Source organism: Lemur catta, chromosome 4, assembly GCF_020740605.2.
Source record: "Lemur catta isolate mLemCat1 chromosome 4, mLemCat1.pri, whole genome shotgun sequence".
Taxonomy (NCBI): Eukaryota; Metazoa; Chordata; class Mammalia; order Primates; family Lemuridae; genus Lemur; species Lemur catta.
Window position 1 is genome coordinate 18,583,551 of NC_059131.1, and position 17,405 is coordinate 18,600,955.

A 17,405-nucleotide genomic window follows, 5' to 3' on the forward strand; every position below is an offset into this window, starting at 1 on the left:
TATATTGTTGTCCATTTACAAATATTGTTTGAAAGCATTGCAAATTTTTCCTACTTGAATGAACATTTCTCTAATGTAGACTCCCAAATTTCTTCGTAATATACAAAGCATACTTAACATAATTTTAACATTTCTTGATGACAGAGAGTCTTGATTATGAACAACGGTTATTATGTGCTACTGTAATATAGTAAGGCTCTTAGAAATTAAAGTGTATAATCTTTGATCCTATATTAATTGACCTCAGCCTATTATATTTGAACATGATAAGACTTTCTGTGTCCTTTCCATTTCATCCTTTTTGGCTGAAGTTATTTCTTCCTAGACTATCTGTCTACCTCAAGCATTCTCCCTGTACTAAAGTAATTATCTGCTATTGACCAAGCTGATTAAATCAAAAGCCTAAAGTGATAGATGAAGGCTTGAAGATGGCTCCAGGCCTTCCGAAGAATTAAAGTGCATGGGCGATAGCTACCCTCTTTCTCACTAAGAATTTTTTAACTTACATCTGGTCTTAAAACTATGCAATGATATAAAAACTGCAAAGATCTGACAACTGAATAAATCAGAAATTATCAAAGTACTTATTACTAAATAATCAATCTTCAGGACTAAAATATACTACTGTATACTACCAAATACTCTAATCAAGTATTATAATTATTACTAATAATACTTAAACCACTTACCTGATTTCTTTTAGTCCTTCTCTCTGGATAACTTGAAGAATTTCTTTATGACTCATGGGTGTATTGGGGTATTTTTCTAAGACCTGAGAAACAAGTATACAATAATAAATAATTTCATCTTAAGTTCTTAATACATATAGATGTAATTATATTTCTTATTATAATTCTGTCTTAATAATTATATCCACAACATACATATCCAGAGACTTTTCATCCCTTATATTGTGGGATACCAAGTAGAAAATTAACTGAATATAAACTGGATCCTAGTTGAGCACAGTGGTGTGTACCTATAATTCCAGACTAGGCAACATAGTGAGACTCTGTCTCTTAAAAACAAATAAAATAAATTAAAAATCAGATCTTCTTTCTCTCAGTTACAAACAATAAGTCAAATACTGAAGCAGAAACTGATCAAAAAAGCTAAGATTAATAGCTCAATTACTCACTATTAACGATATGCAATTTGTTTACTTTCTGCCTCCATCCCCATATCCCATCCCTACCTCTGGCCTATTGTAATCACCTTAAGATTATCTATTTTTACATCTGCGGCAAAGCCTAATAACACATGGGTACACAATAAATTCTTAACCAAAACAAATAAACAATACATGTTTATCTGTGTTATGGTTCTGATAAAGACAGAGTAAGAAAAGTCCATCCTGTCTTTCCCATTAAACGCAACTAAAATCCTGGACAGAATGCACGAACAGCAACGTAAGGACTCTGAAAATGAGAGCAGGTCACTTGAGGAGGAAACCACAACAAGCAGTACCACTAGCCCAGTAATTAAGTTTCCTGGTTTTGTTTCCTCTGGTACCTCCCAGTCTGGACTCAAAGGCAGCCCCAAACCCAGAACTGCACGCTAAGTGCAGACAGAAAGTGTTCCAAGAGAATAATCTTTTCTTTTTTTGGTCTGAGGCACAGTAAACGGGGCCCTTGCTATGTGTTAGATGGTGGGAGGAGAAATCCCCCTGGTTTTGGTTTGTTTGGCTTTTGGGTTTTTTTCTTTTGTCCCTTTTCTTTCTCTCTGCCCTTGCCCCAGGCAATCCCATGGCAATATTTGCAGTGACACCAGCAGTTGCTAGGCAGGGACCTAAACTCCAAAAAAAGAGAACCTGCTGGTCCCGCAAATGTGAGGGAAATCCCCATGATTTATATTCTTTCTCTACTATCCCCCTGCTTGGCACTGAAGGCAGATGAAGCAGCATAAACTGTGTGGCAAAACAGAGAAATGAAAACCTCAGTTTTCTAGCCAAAGGACAAGGAAGAAAAGTCTCTAGGAGCCAAAAAGCATCAGTGAACTTGCAAAGAGAAAAGAGATTAAGAAAGTGATACCATGAGGTTCTATAAACATTCCCAGGGTCACTCTGGTGGCTATACATATATAGATTGACCTTAAGCAACATGCCATCAGGTAGACCAATACCCAGTTCCCAAATACTAAGTGGTGCGCATGCAAGACAGATCCAAGTAACTCTACAAATGCTTTGAAACCTAGGCATTAGAGTTTTAGAGCACAGAAAGTAGATAGACATTTGTAACATGAACCTAACAAGGTCAAATGCTGGCTAAAAAAAAAATCCCTCTCCCTTCCCCCTAAATCAGTATTTTCCATAGGACTTAAACAAGACAGAGTACCATAACATAGCATCAAAATGTCTAATATACAATCCAAACTCACTTGACAATATGAAGAACTGTGAAAATCTCAATAGAGAAGACAAGCTACACACAACAAATTCAAGATGACAGGGATATTGGAATTACCAGACAAAAGCAGCTATTATAACTGTGCATGAAGAACTCTGGGTAAATATTCTTGAAACAAATAGATAACAGTATCTCAGCAGATACATATGTGTATATTTATTTTGTGTGTTTTATTTTGTTTCATATATTTATATTTATTTAAAATTTACTTCTAATTTTAGAACTAAAAAATACAATAGTCAAAATTAAAAACTGAAATTTCCTAGAAAGGCTCAATAGGAGAATCTCTGGAGATAATAGAGGGAAAAGTGAGTGAACTTGAAGATAAAGCAACAGACACTATCCAAGCTCATCACTACAGAGGGAAAAAATAGAAAAAAATAAACAAACAGAGCCAATGGAACAATATCATAAGCTCTAATATTCATATCATCAGAGTCACAAAAGGAGAGGAGAAAGAGAGCAGAAAACTTCCCAAACTGGTGAAAAATAAACACTTAAAATTTCAAGAAGATCAATGACTCTCACACAAGATTGAATAGAAGTCTGCACCCAGATATATCGCAATCAAACTACTGAAAACTAAAGACAACAAAAAAATCTTAAAAGCAGCCAGGGAAAAATGACGCATTCCAATTAGGAGAACAATTCAAATGGCCATGGATTTCTCATCAGAAACCATGGAGGGCAGAAGCAATGGAATAACATTTTGAAGCGAAGAAAGACAAAAACTGTCAATCCAAAATTCCATATTTAGCAAAAATATCCTTCAGGAATGAAGGAGAAATCAGGACATTCTCAAATGAACGAAATTACTACCAAAGATTTGCTTTATTTTTTTTTTTTATTTTTTTTTTTTTGAGACAAGAGTCTTGCTCTGTTGCCCGGGCTAGAGTGAGTGCCGTGGCGTCAGCCTAGCTCACAGCAACCTCAAACTCCTGGGCTTAAGCGATCCTACTGCCTCAGCCTCCCGAGTAGCTGGGACTACAGGCATGCGCCACCATGCCCGGCTAATTTTTTTTCTATATATATTTTAGTTGGCCAGATAATTTCTTTCTATTTTTAGTAGAGACGGGGTCTCACTCTTGCTCAGGCTGGTCTCGAACTCCTGACCTCAAGCGATCCACCCGCCTCGGCCTCCCAGAGTGCTAGGATTACAGGCGTGAGCCACCGCGCCCGGCCTAAGATTTGCTTTAAATAACATCTTTTAAATCAATTCTAGTTTCCTCTTTTGTTTTTGATCTAAATTTTAGGCAGAAACTCTCTTATCCCTAAATCAACTTCCATTCTTACCATTTAAAAAATAAGGGCCCTCGGCTGTTAAAAGATGCCAGTGAAAGCTAAAATTGAAATAATTCTCAAGAAGCTACACTAGTGTATTAGCACAGTAACCAATAACAACAGATAAAGGACTGGTGTAACAGAAATCATTAATGTCAGATATCCTAGATCAGCCATGTAGACACCACAATGTGATATGACCAGCTACCATTTATGAGGAAGATACAAGCACGGGCTTTCTTTACATCCTCTCACTTAAATGTTTCAGCAACCTTAAAAAGAAAATCATTATTATCCTCATTAAAAAAGTAGGATAACTAAAGCTCAGTAATATTTCCAGACATAATACACTAAGATAAGTGGTAGCCAGAATCCAAATCCAGGTCTGCACCACTATAACACACCGTGTCCTGTGTTCACATTTATTTTCTCATTTGCTCAATCACAAAATCCAACAAATGCATTTGCTTATCACCTTCTTTGATCTCTGTTATGTCTGACAATATTAACAGACTTTCCCTCCTTAGACATCACCTCCCAGATTTTGTTTTTCCAAAGTATTTCTTCTTAGTCTTCTTTGTGGATGTCTTTTTTTTTCGAGATGGGGTTTTTCTCTGTCGCCTGGGCTAGAGCGCAGCAGAATGACGATAGCTCACCATAGTCTCCAACTCCTGGGTTCAAGCAATCCTCCTGCCTCAGCCTCCCAAATAGCTAGGATTACAGATGCAAGCCACCATGCTGTGGGTATCTTTTTCTAAGCCCAGCCCTCAAATATTTTATAAGCATCCATTTACTCCTTTTACTTTTCACTCCACCAACTCTCCCTGAATAACATCCACTCCCAAGTCTTCACCAACCATCCACATCTTGATGAATGAAGCAGCAGTCTGTATATAACTGCCTATTAAAAATCAATACTTAGATGCCCCGTAAGCATTTGAAATTTCACATGTCCAAAACTAAACTTAATATCTTCAACCAAATTAAAGCCCATACAGAAAACTGGGCCTTTATGTACTGTTTACACACTAAAAAGATGTAAAGTTACTGAAAATGAAGAAAAGTATACCATGGACATAGACAAACAGTTCAGAAAAGGTCTAATATAAATGGATAATTATTTAATAACTATATGAGAAGGCATTTATATATTGAAATATTTACAGATGAAATGATATCTGGGGTTAACTTCAAAAGTATACAAGAGGATGGGGGTTTAAATATAGCAAGGTTAGCCATACATTGATAATTACAGAAGCAAAATGATAGACACAAAAATATAGAAGCTAAATGATGGGTATTTATTATATTGTCTGCTATTGTGTACATATTCAACATCCCATAATAAAAATTTATGAAGAAAATGAAATAGAATATTTGACTTTACTAGAAATCAAATATAAAAATAACATTTCAATGTGCTTTTTTTTCCTGTTAACTTGGATAGCAAAACATAGCAATAAATAAACACCATGAAATGGGTATGTATGCATAATTTGGTATTTCAACTATGTAAGAAATGTAAGAAAATATTCATTACATTACTAAATAAATAAAAAAATTTAAAGGGCACAAGTCCAGTAATAGGGTATTAAGAAAACTGGTAAATCTAAACAACTGGGCTGGACACGGTGGCTCACACCTGTAATCTGCCTGTAATCCTAGCACTTTGGGAGGCCAAGGCAGGAGGATCACTGGAGCCCAGGAGTTTGAGGTTGCAGTGAGCTGTAATGATGCCACTGCACTCTAACCAGGGCAACAGAGCGAGACCCTGTCTCAAAAAAAAAAAAAGAAAAGAAAGAACTGAAAGAAAAGAAAGAAGAAAATGAAGACCTTAAAATTGTTTTTTGCCTCTTTAGTGAGGATTTCACTGATTTCCTAGGTGTTCTGTTCTTTAAGGAAAAGGAGGAAACCAGTTAGTTAAAACTGCTTAAGGACAGTTTATTTTCCTTTTAAAAATGCTTATCACAGGTGGGCCACGGTGGCTCACATCTGTAATCCTAGCACTCTGGGAGGCCAAGGCGAGAGGATCACTTGAGGTCAGGAGTTCAAGACCAACCTGAGCAAGAGCGAGACCCCGTCTCTACTAAAAAAAAAAAAATAATAACAAAGAATTTAGCTGGACAACTAAAAATATATATAGAAAAAAATTAGCTGGGCATGCTGGCTCATGCCTGTAGTCCCAGCTACTGGGGAGGCTGAGGCAGTAGGATCGCTTGAGCCCAGGAGTTTGAGGTTGCTGTGAGCTAGGCTGACGCCACGGTACTCTAGCCCAGGCAACAGAGCAAGACTCTGTCTCAAAAAAAAAAAAAAAATATATATATATATATATATATATATTTATCACAGAACTAGTTTTAGTTTAGAAAAGTATTATGCTAAATTTTCTCAGAATATGTAAAGCTATAAATAGTTAGGGGAGAGAAAGGAAAATGTTTTTCAATTAAAGACTTTAGTAGTATACTTTTACAACTTTTTATTATGAAAATTTAAAAATATTTACAAAAGTAGAGAGTACACTAAGAAGAACCACCATGTACCCATCACCCAGCTTCAACAAATTATCAACACAAAGCCTATCTTGTTTCATCTATACCTCCAGCAACTCCCACTCCACAAACTGGGTATTCTGAAGCAAATCTCAGACATTCCATCAACTAATGCTTTAGAGTATGTTGCTCTAAAAAGGCCAAGGACTTCTAAAAATTTTTTACACCTCAGAAAATGAGTATAATTCCTTAATATCAACTTATTTTGTCAATATTCCAAATTTTCATAGGGAAAAAATCTTCTTTTAACAGTTGGTTTGTTCAAACTGGTAGATCCACAATATTACCATTTGGTTAACCCATGTCTCTTAAGCTATGGATTTCTCCCACCCTTTTTTCTTCCAATTTATTTACTGAGGAAAACAAGTGGATTGTACTACAATTTCCCACATTCTGTATTTTGCTAATTGTATGGTCCTTGTCCCTTGTATTTCTTGAAAATTAGAATGGGCACCTAGTATACTTCCTATCACACCACATAAGAACACCCAAAATATCTGTGAGTCTCTCTTTTGAGATGCCAAGGTGAATCAGTGGGACAGATGTGGTCCACCTGACCCATTTATCATAGTTTTCCATCAGCATTCCAACCTAATTGTTTTAGCAGCCACTGATGATTACTACCTCCACCCATTATTTTATTTGGGGGCTGAAAAGTGCTGACAGTCTATCATTCCTTTTTCATATATAAGCTAAAATCCTTCTAAAAAGAAATGCTTTCTTCCATCAACTATTTGGTTACCTGAGGTAAAAGTCATATTTAAAAAAAAAAAAAAAAAAAGGACTAGGTACTGTGGCTCACAATTAGCTGGGTGTGGTGGCATGAACCTATAATCCCAGCTACTTAGGAAGCTGAAGTGGGAGGATTGCTTGAGCTCAGGAGTTAGAGGTTATAGTCAGCTGTGATTGCAATACTGCACTTGAGCCTGAGTGAGAGTAAAACCCTGTGTGTGGAAGTGGGTGGGGTCTTTTACTGTCACATTTACTACAAATACTTTTTCCAGTTTATCCTGCATCTTTTTATTACTGTTGATTTTCCATAGAGGTTTTTTATGTGACATAACTGATTGATCCTGTCTTTTTATTTCTTTTAGCATTTCTACACATCAATGTAGCTTCCCTGCCTTCAATAGCTTAATAATTTTTCTGTATTTGTTTACATTTAACTCTTGTAATTCACATAAGAAAATGTGCATAGATAGAAGTGAGAAAAATGTGCAGACACACTAGAAAAAACCAAGAGGGAAGAAAGAATAAAAAAAAATAGCCACATGTATTTCTGAGCATAAATACTATGTCAAACCATTACATTCTTTTACCACAAGTTTTATGTAAGTGGAAAGACTACAGCAGTTTTACAAAACATTTAGCTTACTCTAACCACAGGAGGGCAGTGTTTATCAAACAAAACTTGAGTCCACTGGAACTGTTCAAAGGACAAAACACAATTTTTAGAAAATACTTTGACAATATGAATAACCACTCAGAAGATTTTAAATCAACACTACTTGGAATTAAAGTACAATAAAATAGATTTTTAAAGCATGCTGAAATACATCTACTTCTTAGCTTGTAGATTCTCAAGCTAAGAAAATGGATATGAAAATTATATTTTCTGAGCACTCAAGAATAATCTAAGATTTGAGTTTGATTCTAGCCTAAATAACAGCAGTATTTCAATCACTGTTGCACTTGAGTTTATTCCAGACATGCACAGGTGTGCAGGGTCTGATTTTTGTGTAATCAAGATGATTTTATCAATGTTACATTTAAAATGTCCAAACTAATAACATGGTGATCTTTACACATTTCTATCAGTGTTATAAGGCTCATTTACTACCCAAAAGCTTTAATTAGAGTAACTAATGCCATGGCAGTAAATGAGATCAGCCAGGGAATATAGAGTGAGATGAGATGAGAACCTATGCTACAAAACAATATACCAACCACTTAAGAGCCAGAGAAGAAAAACTAGCCAATAAATTAAGAAGTGGCCAGAGGGATAAGAACACCAGAAAACTTTGGTGCTTCAGAAAAGACTAAAGTATTCTACTTTAGTACACCCAGGGCATAACCTTAGTATTCTAAGGTTCAGTTGACCAACAGTGTCAAAAGCTGCCTACAAGTTGAGATAACAACAGAAATCCATCTCCTGTATTTAGCAAGAAGGAGATTTTTAATTAGCTTTACAAGTTCAGATTCCACTTAATCTGGAGGAAGACATCAGACTTGAGGGGGTTTAGCACTGAATGGTAGTCTGGAGGTGGCCGCAGGAAGTGAAAACAACTCTTCCTAGAACAGTGAAAGGGGAAATGAGTTGAGGAATAATTGTTTTGACAAATGGAGTTTCACTGAACCACAATAAAAGGAGACCCAAGTATTCCCAGATATTCCAACATGAGAGAAAAACAAATTCAGATAATTTTTGACAAATCCCTCACTATCCAAACTTGAGCTACTTACCATTTGACGCTCAGGAACAAAATGAATTCAGACAATGAGGTATTCCTCACCTACCAAACTCAATATACAAACACTCACTATGGGAGTTCAAGAGTTAAACACATGAGAATAACAAGGAACACATGGAATTTAGACAGAAAGGATATCTAACAGAGCCAAAAGCTTCAGAGGAAAGAGGGGAAAGGCCCTTACCTGTGTGCTTGGCAGTATCTGTTGCTCATTACCTCTGTCCTCAGATGCACTCTTCTGTTCGGTTTCTGACACTGACCTTGGTTCCCCCTCCTACCTCTCCATCAGCAACTTTTTCATTATCTACAGTCTTAATGTCGATCTTCAGGATTCTTTTCTATTCTCAATTTTTACTCTCATTGGGCATTTTCATCCTCCCATGGCTTCAAAAATAACTATGCTCCTACAGCAGCACCCTATACATCTCCAGTACTGCTTATCACAGTGCATTTATTATAATTGCATTTTACATTATGTCTTCCCCACTGGCACATAAGATCCATGAGGGCTGGGACCATCTGTCTTATTCATCTAGTATTCCCACTGCCAATCATATGGCAGGTCTAAAACATTTGATGGCTGACTGATGGAATTAGGAACATAGGTGGCAAGATTAGCCTGAGAGGACAGTAAGAATGCCTCTTTTTTTTTTTTTTTTTTTTTTTTAACAAAAAAGCAGTATAAAAGGTTAGGGCAAATGCAAATAAATTTATAGATTTGAAGACAGAAACTTGAGTATAAAAGTAGCTAAGACTATTTAAAGTATCAAATCTATACAAAGAGGCACCTACAGATATACAGAGGTGATTACAGAGGCTGACTTCGTAAGTTCAGGGGTATCGTTTTACCTGGAGGAAGGGGGCCCTTCAATTCTGAACAGCTTTATCAAGTCACTCTGGTTTAGTCTATTCCTAGCTTGGATTCTTTTTAACTGATTGCCTACGAAATCTGGATTATTATACATACTCCCTAGTTCAAGAAAAAAAGCTCTTAAAATCAAATTCTCCCCAAACTCTGAAGAATTAATAACAATAACAGTTAATACTTACCTAGCATTTATGTGCCAGGTAAGCTTCTAAGTTCTTTACACGTATTAGCTCATTTAATCTTTACAATAAATGTATGAGGTAGATACTACTATCTCATGTTTTTCAGATGTGAAAACTGAGGTACAGAGAAATTAAGTAACTTGTCCAAGTTCATATCAGCTAATAAATGACAGAGCTTACTGCTGCTGCTGGATTGCCCAATGTGTCCTCATCAAAAGCCAACTCTGAGCTCCCTGTATGTTACAATTCCTCAAAAAGAGGAGCCAACCATTTGGGTGGCAAGGTGATCACACTGGACCACTTCCACCCTGAAGGCAACAGGAATTTGCCCATACTGGCACTGACAACCTTCCTGGAGGAGTATGCATTCCTTGCCTTCAGTGTCTCAGCCAGTGTCACCATCCAAGGGTATCTGATTTACCAACATGGGGCATAACATCACCTCAGACCAAGTGACCCTTTTCAGGCAAAAGAAATAAAAAAAGAAAACGTGTAGCAATGGATTCTGAGTACTGATCTCACTATATACTATATCATCAAGTAGTAGTAAGCGTAAGGCAACATAGGAATGGCCTCCAAGATACAATAAATGCATCTTCAAAGTACAATAAAGAGGTGTGAGTAGATGTAGGATTGCCTCCTATGATCCCAGTGACCATATAAAAGAACTTGTCTGCCATCCCTGTAACTTAAGGCTCTGCTAGGATTACAGATCGTTATTTTCAGGGGGGAAACATTTTTATCAAAGGACCTCTAATCTGAATCTGAAGTTAACAACTGTTGTGTCACTTTGGGCACATGCTGATGGACAAGCAGGCAAAAGAAGGAATTACTGCAATGGCAGAGGTAACTGACCCTAGTGCTTAACCTAGTAGGTAACTGAATCTAGTAAGTGGTTCTCAGTGCTTCCACACCTAGTGATAACAGGAAAGTGCAGCATAAGGCAAAGGCATGAAAGGGCAAGGCAAACAAGGGCTCAGACTACTCGAGAATGATGGTCTCAGGCAAGCAACCTAGTTGAAGTCTGGCCAAGGGTGAGGGAAACCTAAAACCAGTGGAAGTGAAAGGAGATAATGAATATCTACATGGCCTTGGAACCAGCTGCTGTGGCAGAGACTATATTAACCCTCCTATATTAAGCTGTTTTAAGAGACTGCTGCCAGCCTCTGTCTTGAGTTGGTGACAAGAGTGGGCTTACTGTGGAGCACAGCAGTATAAGGAACACACTCTAAAAGATTCTTTCAGTGTCCTACAAACACATCACTTTAAAAACCCCTTCACCTCTCCTTTCCATTGCAGCTCTGGTATACAGCGCCTCACATAATGTCGACAAGCCACCTTCACTAGTGCTGCTCTCTGTATCTGACATACCTTCCCTACTCCTTTTTATACCTCAAAGTTTATCTGTCATGTAACAAAATAGCAAAGGTTTCTAAACCGATAATATTCAATTGACTAAGACAGGCACTGAGACAGGTAAAGTGATACATCTTTCTGGAAAATAATTTGGTAATAATGTAAGTTTAAGAGCCTTTCAAAGATTGACGTCCTCTTACCCAGTAACTTTTCTTCTAGCAATCTGTAAAAGCAAAATAGCAGAAATATATACAAGGCCCAAGCACAAAGGTGTTTACTATAGCATTATTTGTAAGAGTTATAAAAATAAAGAATCTAGGCAGGCATGGTAAACTATACCTGTAATCCCAGCACTTTGGGAGGCTGAGGCAGGAGGCCAGGAGTTCAAGACTAGCCAGGGAAACACAGACAGACCTCATCTCTAAAAAAAATTTAAAAATTAGCCGGGTTTGGTGGCACATGCTCATAATCCCAGCTACTCTGGAAGCTCAGGCAGGAGGATCCCTTGAGCTCAGGAGTCAGAAGCTGGCCTGGGCAATATAACAAGACCCCATGTCTAAAAAATAAAAATCAAAAATTACTTAAAATAAAATTTTTTTAAAATTAAAAACTTCCAATAAAATGAAGTAGATTAAATCATACACTAAAAAAAGGAGTTGGTGTAGCAATCATAGATCCTAATTAATGTTAGGGTATATCTCTCATCCCAACCTTTCCCCTACAATTCTCACGCAGAATTATAGGACAGAAGTTAAGAGTATATGAATAATAAAATCAGTAAGGTTAATTTCAAAAATATATCAAACTTTAAACGCATCAGAAATATTCCACTTTTTCTCCCAATCACTAATAGAATGGTTCAGAAAATTGCTTATTAGAAAATAGCTATAAAAACCATAAAGTGTTCAAACTTATTTTCTGATTAAAATGCAATAAAACCATAAGCTAGCAAAAAAAAAACCCTCCTTAAAATTGTTTTTAATTCTACTTCAAAGAAAAAAATCTTGGATAAAGAAGGAAAAATCAGTTACAATGTCTAGATAAAAGAAGCAAATGAAAGGCATCATTACAGAAAAGGAAGCAATTTATTATTTGCAGATATCGTTCTCTTATTCTCTTCCACTACTTGATTTTTTTTTACTATATTTAATTCATTTGAACAAATATCTAAGCATCTACTACAGTTCTATTGCCTAGAAAGTCATCCAAAATATGGCTGTATATGACTATCCAAATTTATACTCTAATATCCTCAATATATTACTGTCACTGGACTGAGTTAATCCAATTCCACCGTTCCTCAAAAATGCTTCTCATGTATGCCTTTGGTAATGAAGCTATCCTCAGTAAAAATGCTGTTTTCTCACCAGATCCATTATCAATACTTAGCCTTTTTTACAGGTATAGACTCCTTTGGAGTCGGATGACAGCTATAAAGACTGTTACCAGAAAAAAAAAATAACTTTTTTTTTTTTTTTTTGAGGCAGAGTCTCGCTCTGTTGCCTAGGCTAGAGTGCCGTGGCATCAGCCTAGCTCACAGCAACCTCAAACTCCTAGGCTTAAGCAATCCTTGTGCCTCAGCCTTCCGAGTAGCTGGGACTACAGGCATGTGCCACCATGCCCGGCTAATTTTTTTCTATATATGTTTTTAGCTGTCCTGATCATTTCTTTCTATTTTTAGTAGAGACGGGGTCTCGCTCTTGCTCAGGCTGGTCTCGAACTCCTGACCTCAAGCGATCCTCCCGCCTCGGCCTCCCAGAGTGCTAGGATTACAGGTGTGAGCCACCGCACCAGGCAAAAAAAGCATAATTTTTATTGTTAGTTGCAACCTAAGGTAGATTTGTGTTTTCAGAAACTTACCTACCATTCAACATTCTTCTGGTAAAAAGACCCTGACTTTCTTTTGGAAATCCACCCCCTCCTACATTCTCAATCCATACCATGGAAACCAACTCTAGCAGTAAAGCTTGAAACCAATTAGCACTTTACATCCTCTTGGCCACAGTAATTGGTCTAGAAATGGACAGAAGACTCAAGCCAAGACTAAAGGAGCAGAATAAGAGAAAATTAAAGACTTTTTTCAGTACAGAAACCACTGGACCTACACCTGAATGATGTGTGGCTGAAGCTAACAGCTTTCTTGCTACATACAGTTTGAGAATCAAGCCAATACGCCAAAGACAAAGAGAAACAAAATCTTCATAATGCTTTTAAAAACTGAATCCAACCATAACTGAAGTTCATCCTTGAGATTTTTCAGTGACAAATTAATAAATTTCCTTATCTTCCTTCTACCACTTTGGCATAGGTTTTCTATCACTTTAAAAACAGTCCTGGCCGGGCGCGGTGGCTCACGCCTGTAATCCTAGCACTGTGGGAGGCCGAGGCGGGTGGATCACTCGAGGTCAGGAGTTCAAGATCAGCCTGAGCAAGAGTGAGACCCCGTCTCTACTAAAAATAGAAAGAAATTATCTGGCCAACTAAAATATATACAGAAAAAATTAGCCGGGCATGGTGGCGCATGCCTGTAGTCCCAGCTACTCGGGAGGCTGAGGCAGTAGGATCGCTTAAGCCCAGGAGTTTGAGGTTGCTGTGAGCTAGGCTGACGCCACGGCACTCACTCTAGCCAGGGCAACAAAGCGACACTCTGTCTCAAAAAAAAAAAAAAAAAAAAAACAGTCCTAATTGAGATAGACACCATCCCTAGACCAAGATTAAGAACTCCTGGAGTAGGTGACAAATCTATACATATGGGTATAAAGCTAATTATGGTGAATAGGCTGGCAATAATTAGAGCCTACTCGTCACAAAAAGCTTTCAACCATACTAGCAAAAAGAAATTTTCACATGCTTCTTTACTTAAGCTCATTGAACTACATGACGAAACAGTCCCAGAAATGAGCCAAAGCAAATGTCTTGAAGCTACCAAGACAAGGCAATTGTTTTACAACTGCACAGTACCCAAATGTCAAAGAATCTGTGCTTCCACATCCTTGCTCAATAGAACCAAGCTCAGCCAAAATCTCACCTCTTCCATGAAGTCTGCTCTCACCCTCAGTGACACCTTTCTTTCTCAACTACCTTAGACACTTAAAGTGGGTAACTTCAGCAGTTAATTATATATTATATTTTATTGTCCCTAGTTATTTTAGTCTCTTACTCTTGTCTTCACATAATAAGATGCACCTATTCGCTAAGGCAAAACACCAAGATTTTACTCAGGACAGAACTTCCTGAAGCAGAGAAACATCACTAACCAGATAATCCCCAACTTAGATTTCCTGAATTTCACCTTCGTTTTTGGAGAAAACACAGGGTTTTCTCTCTGTAGTTAATACTACCACAACCATAATGGCCCTCCAGAGTTACCATATTTCTTTTTAAAGCTCCAGTTCAAATGTAGAATAAAATATCCTTTTGGGGGGGGGGGCTGCCCTTGCATAGTTTAAAAGAAAAAATGCAGGCACTGTAAAAAGAGAACATTACTAAAATAGTGAGGGAAAGTTGCACAAAAGAACAAAGGGAAAGAGAATACAACTTGCAGTTACTTTTATATGAACAGGTTTCTGAATTTCATCATGGTGACCTTCTAATACCAACATTCCCCACTCTAGCTTCTGCCCTTCCTAACTCATTAGCAGCTAACAGGAGGTCTAGTGCACAGTACTTGAGTTCACACACAAGAAGCTTCCATTCCTTCACAATCAGTAAGCAGAGTGTTATCTCCTAAAGGTCAGTGACCATGTTACATACTAGTGACTCTCTACAAACTAAAACAAAGTTAAGAAGGAGGAAAACACTGCAAAAAAACTATACTGAAATATTAGGTTATTAAGTATGAAATGTCCGATTTCCTTAAGTACTAAGTTTGACAGTATCTCTGACATATCACTTTGACAATTCTTGTTTTATTTATTTATGTATTTTTTTTCAAGGCAAACATGAAATGAAGTTTATTGAGGAAAGATAAGATAGGTTTACAGAGCAAGAACAAGATATAGGTTTACAGAGTAAGCAAGATACATTCTCCACAGAACAATGAACAGTCCCCTGTTGTAACAAAAGGGCATTTCTTGTTTTATTTTTATTGTGAAGGTACATCCTCAGTCTTTCAAACACATGGTTTGGCTTGTGATTATCTTTCACATTTTTGTTTAGAGCAATTTTTGTGAAACCATGGAGAAGTCAAAAATTCAAGTTATTTTTGAACATGAGTTCCGTTGGGGAACCAATGCAGCGCAGATAGCTCGAAATATCAATGAAGTATTTGGGAAGGATGTGGCTAATGAACACACAGTACACATCAATAGTTTGAGAAGTTCCGTTCTGGTGATTTTAATCTTGAAAATGAGCCATGTGTGTGACCTGAGACCAAAGTGGATAACAACGAGCTGAAAGCTGTAGTGGAAATGAATCCAACTCAACCTACGCATGAATTAGCAGCAAGGTTTGACATTACTATTCCAACAATATTGGACCATCTGAAACAAATGGGAAAGGTAACAAAGCTGGATAGACAAGTTCCACATGAATTAAGTAAGTGTCAGAAGAGAAATTGTCTCCAAACTTGCCTTTCTTTGCTGTCATTACATAAAGGCAAGCCATTTCTACATTGTATTGTTACGCATGATGAAAACTAGATTCTTTTTGACAATCCTAAGCATTCAGCACAATGGTTGGATAAAGATGAAGTGCCAAAACACAGTCCAAAACCAAATATTCATCAAAAAAAGCTAATGGCATTTGTTTGGTGGTCCAGCGCTTGTATTATCCACTACAGCTTCATGAAATCTGATCAGTTGATTACAGCGGATGTCTGCTGCAACCCATTGGACGAAATGATGAGGATGCTTGCAATTAAGCAGCTGAGATTGGTCAACAGAGACAGGCCAATCCTCTTCCAAGACATTGCTTGACCCCAAGTAGCACAAAAAATGCTGCTCAAACTACAGAGGCTGGACTTGGAAACTCTCTGCCAACCACAGTATTCAGACCTTGCACCAACTGGCTACCACTTCTCCTAGGTTTTGGACCACTTCTTACATGGAAAAATATTCAACTCTTAACAAGCTGTGGAAAATGCCTTTCTTGATTTCATCACCACCCTCCAGGCTTCTTTGCTGCTGGCATAAACAAGCTACCATTAAGATGGCAAAAGTGTGTCAATAGTATAGGCACATAATTTGATTAATTGTGCTGTTTTTTGAGATATAATAAACTATTGATTAAAATCGGACATTTCATATTTAATGACTTAATATCAATGGTAGTTGCCATGGGTGGTACCCTCCCCACATTTTCCATCCTGTACAAGTATTATTTTGACCTAGAACTTTTTTCATTAGTATGTAGTCAAATCTTATCCTATATGGATTCCACATTTGTTAAGTAGGCTTTCCAAAGAATAATACAAAATACAAAGCCATATGAGGAAAAATATTTGTAAAGGTGACCACATATAAATGCAAAACTTGGAACTATATGTATCTGCATGCATGCACAAGCATGCGCAAGAATACACATACTCACGTGTGCACACCCACACACCCATAACAGTCTAAAGAAAAACCATGGGGAAAAAAGACAAAACATACACACAAAGTTGTAACAAATCAATGAAAAAAACATCAACAATTCAAAAAAAGAACTGGCACAGAATATAAAGAAACAGTTCAGAGAAACAGAAATATAAGTGGCCAATAAACATCTAAAATGATGTTCAACCACAGCCAAACAACCATAAATACAGAAATCAAAATCAAAACCAGATTTTTTTCACCTACTGAACTGGCAAAGATAAAAGGGGCTGAAAGCCCAGTATTCAACAGGGTGCAGGGAACAGACATTGTTGTCCACTGTATGAAATGGTACAATCCTTTTGGAACACAGTTTGGTACTCTCCAGCCTTAGTTGGATACACCTTTGACCCAGCAATTCCAATATAAAAATTAATTCTAATACCACATTCCCACAAGTATACAAATAAATATGTACAATATTTACTGGAGCCATGTTTGTAATATCATAAACCTGGAAATAAACTAAATCTCCAAAATGAATCAGTAAAATAAACTGCTAAATAACCAAATAATAGAAGAATATGCTTCCATCAAAAAAAGCACTGTGGGCACCAAAAGCACAGACAATCGAAGGAAAAACAGACCAACTGCACTACATCAAAATTCAAAATTTCTGTGCAAAGGATGCAACTAACAGAGTAAAAAGGCAATCTGCAAAATAGAAGAAAATATTTGCAAATCATATACATGATAAGGGATATATAATATATTAAG

At 37.1% G+C, this 17,405-nt stretch overlaps 1 protein-coding gene across 3 annotated transcripts in view; it reads right to left on the reverse strand.

Moving 5' to 3' along the window:
• ASXL2 (ASXL transcriptional regulator 2) overlaps positions 1-17,405 on the reverse strand; it is a 126,741-nt gene that overhangs the window by 85,797 nt on the left and 23,539 nt on the right. For all 3 annotated transcript variants that reach the window (XM_045549192.1, XM_045549193.1, XM_045549194.1), the window contains exon 2: positions 690-772. In XM_045549192.1, coding sequence (XP_045405148.1) covers positions 690-772 — 83 coding nt within the window. The remainder of the gene's footprint in view (positions 1-689; positions 773-17,405) is intronic.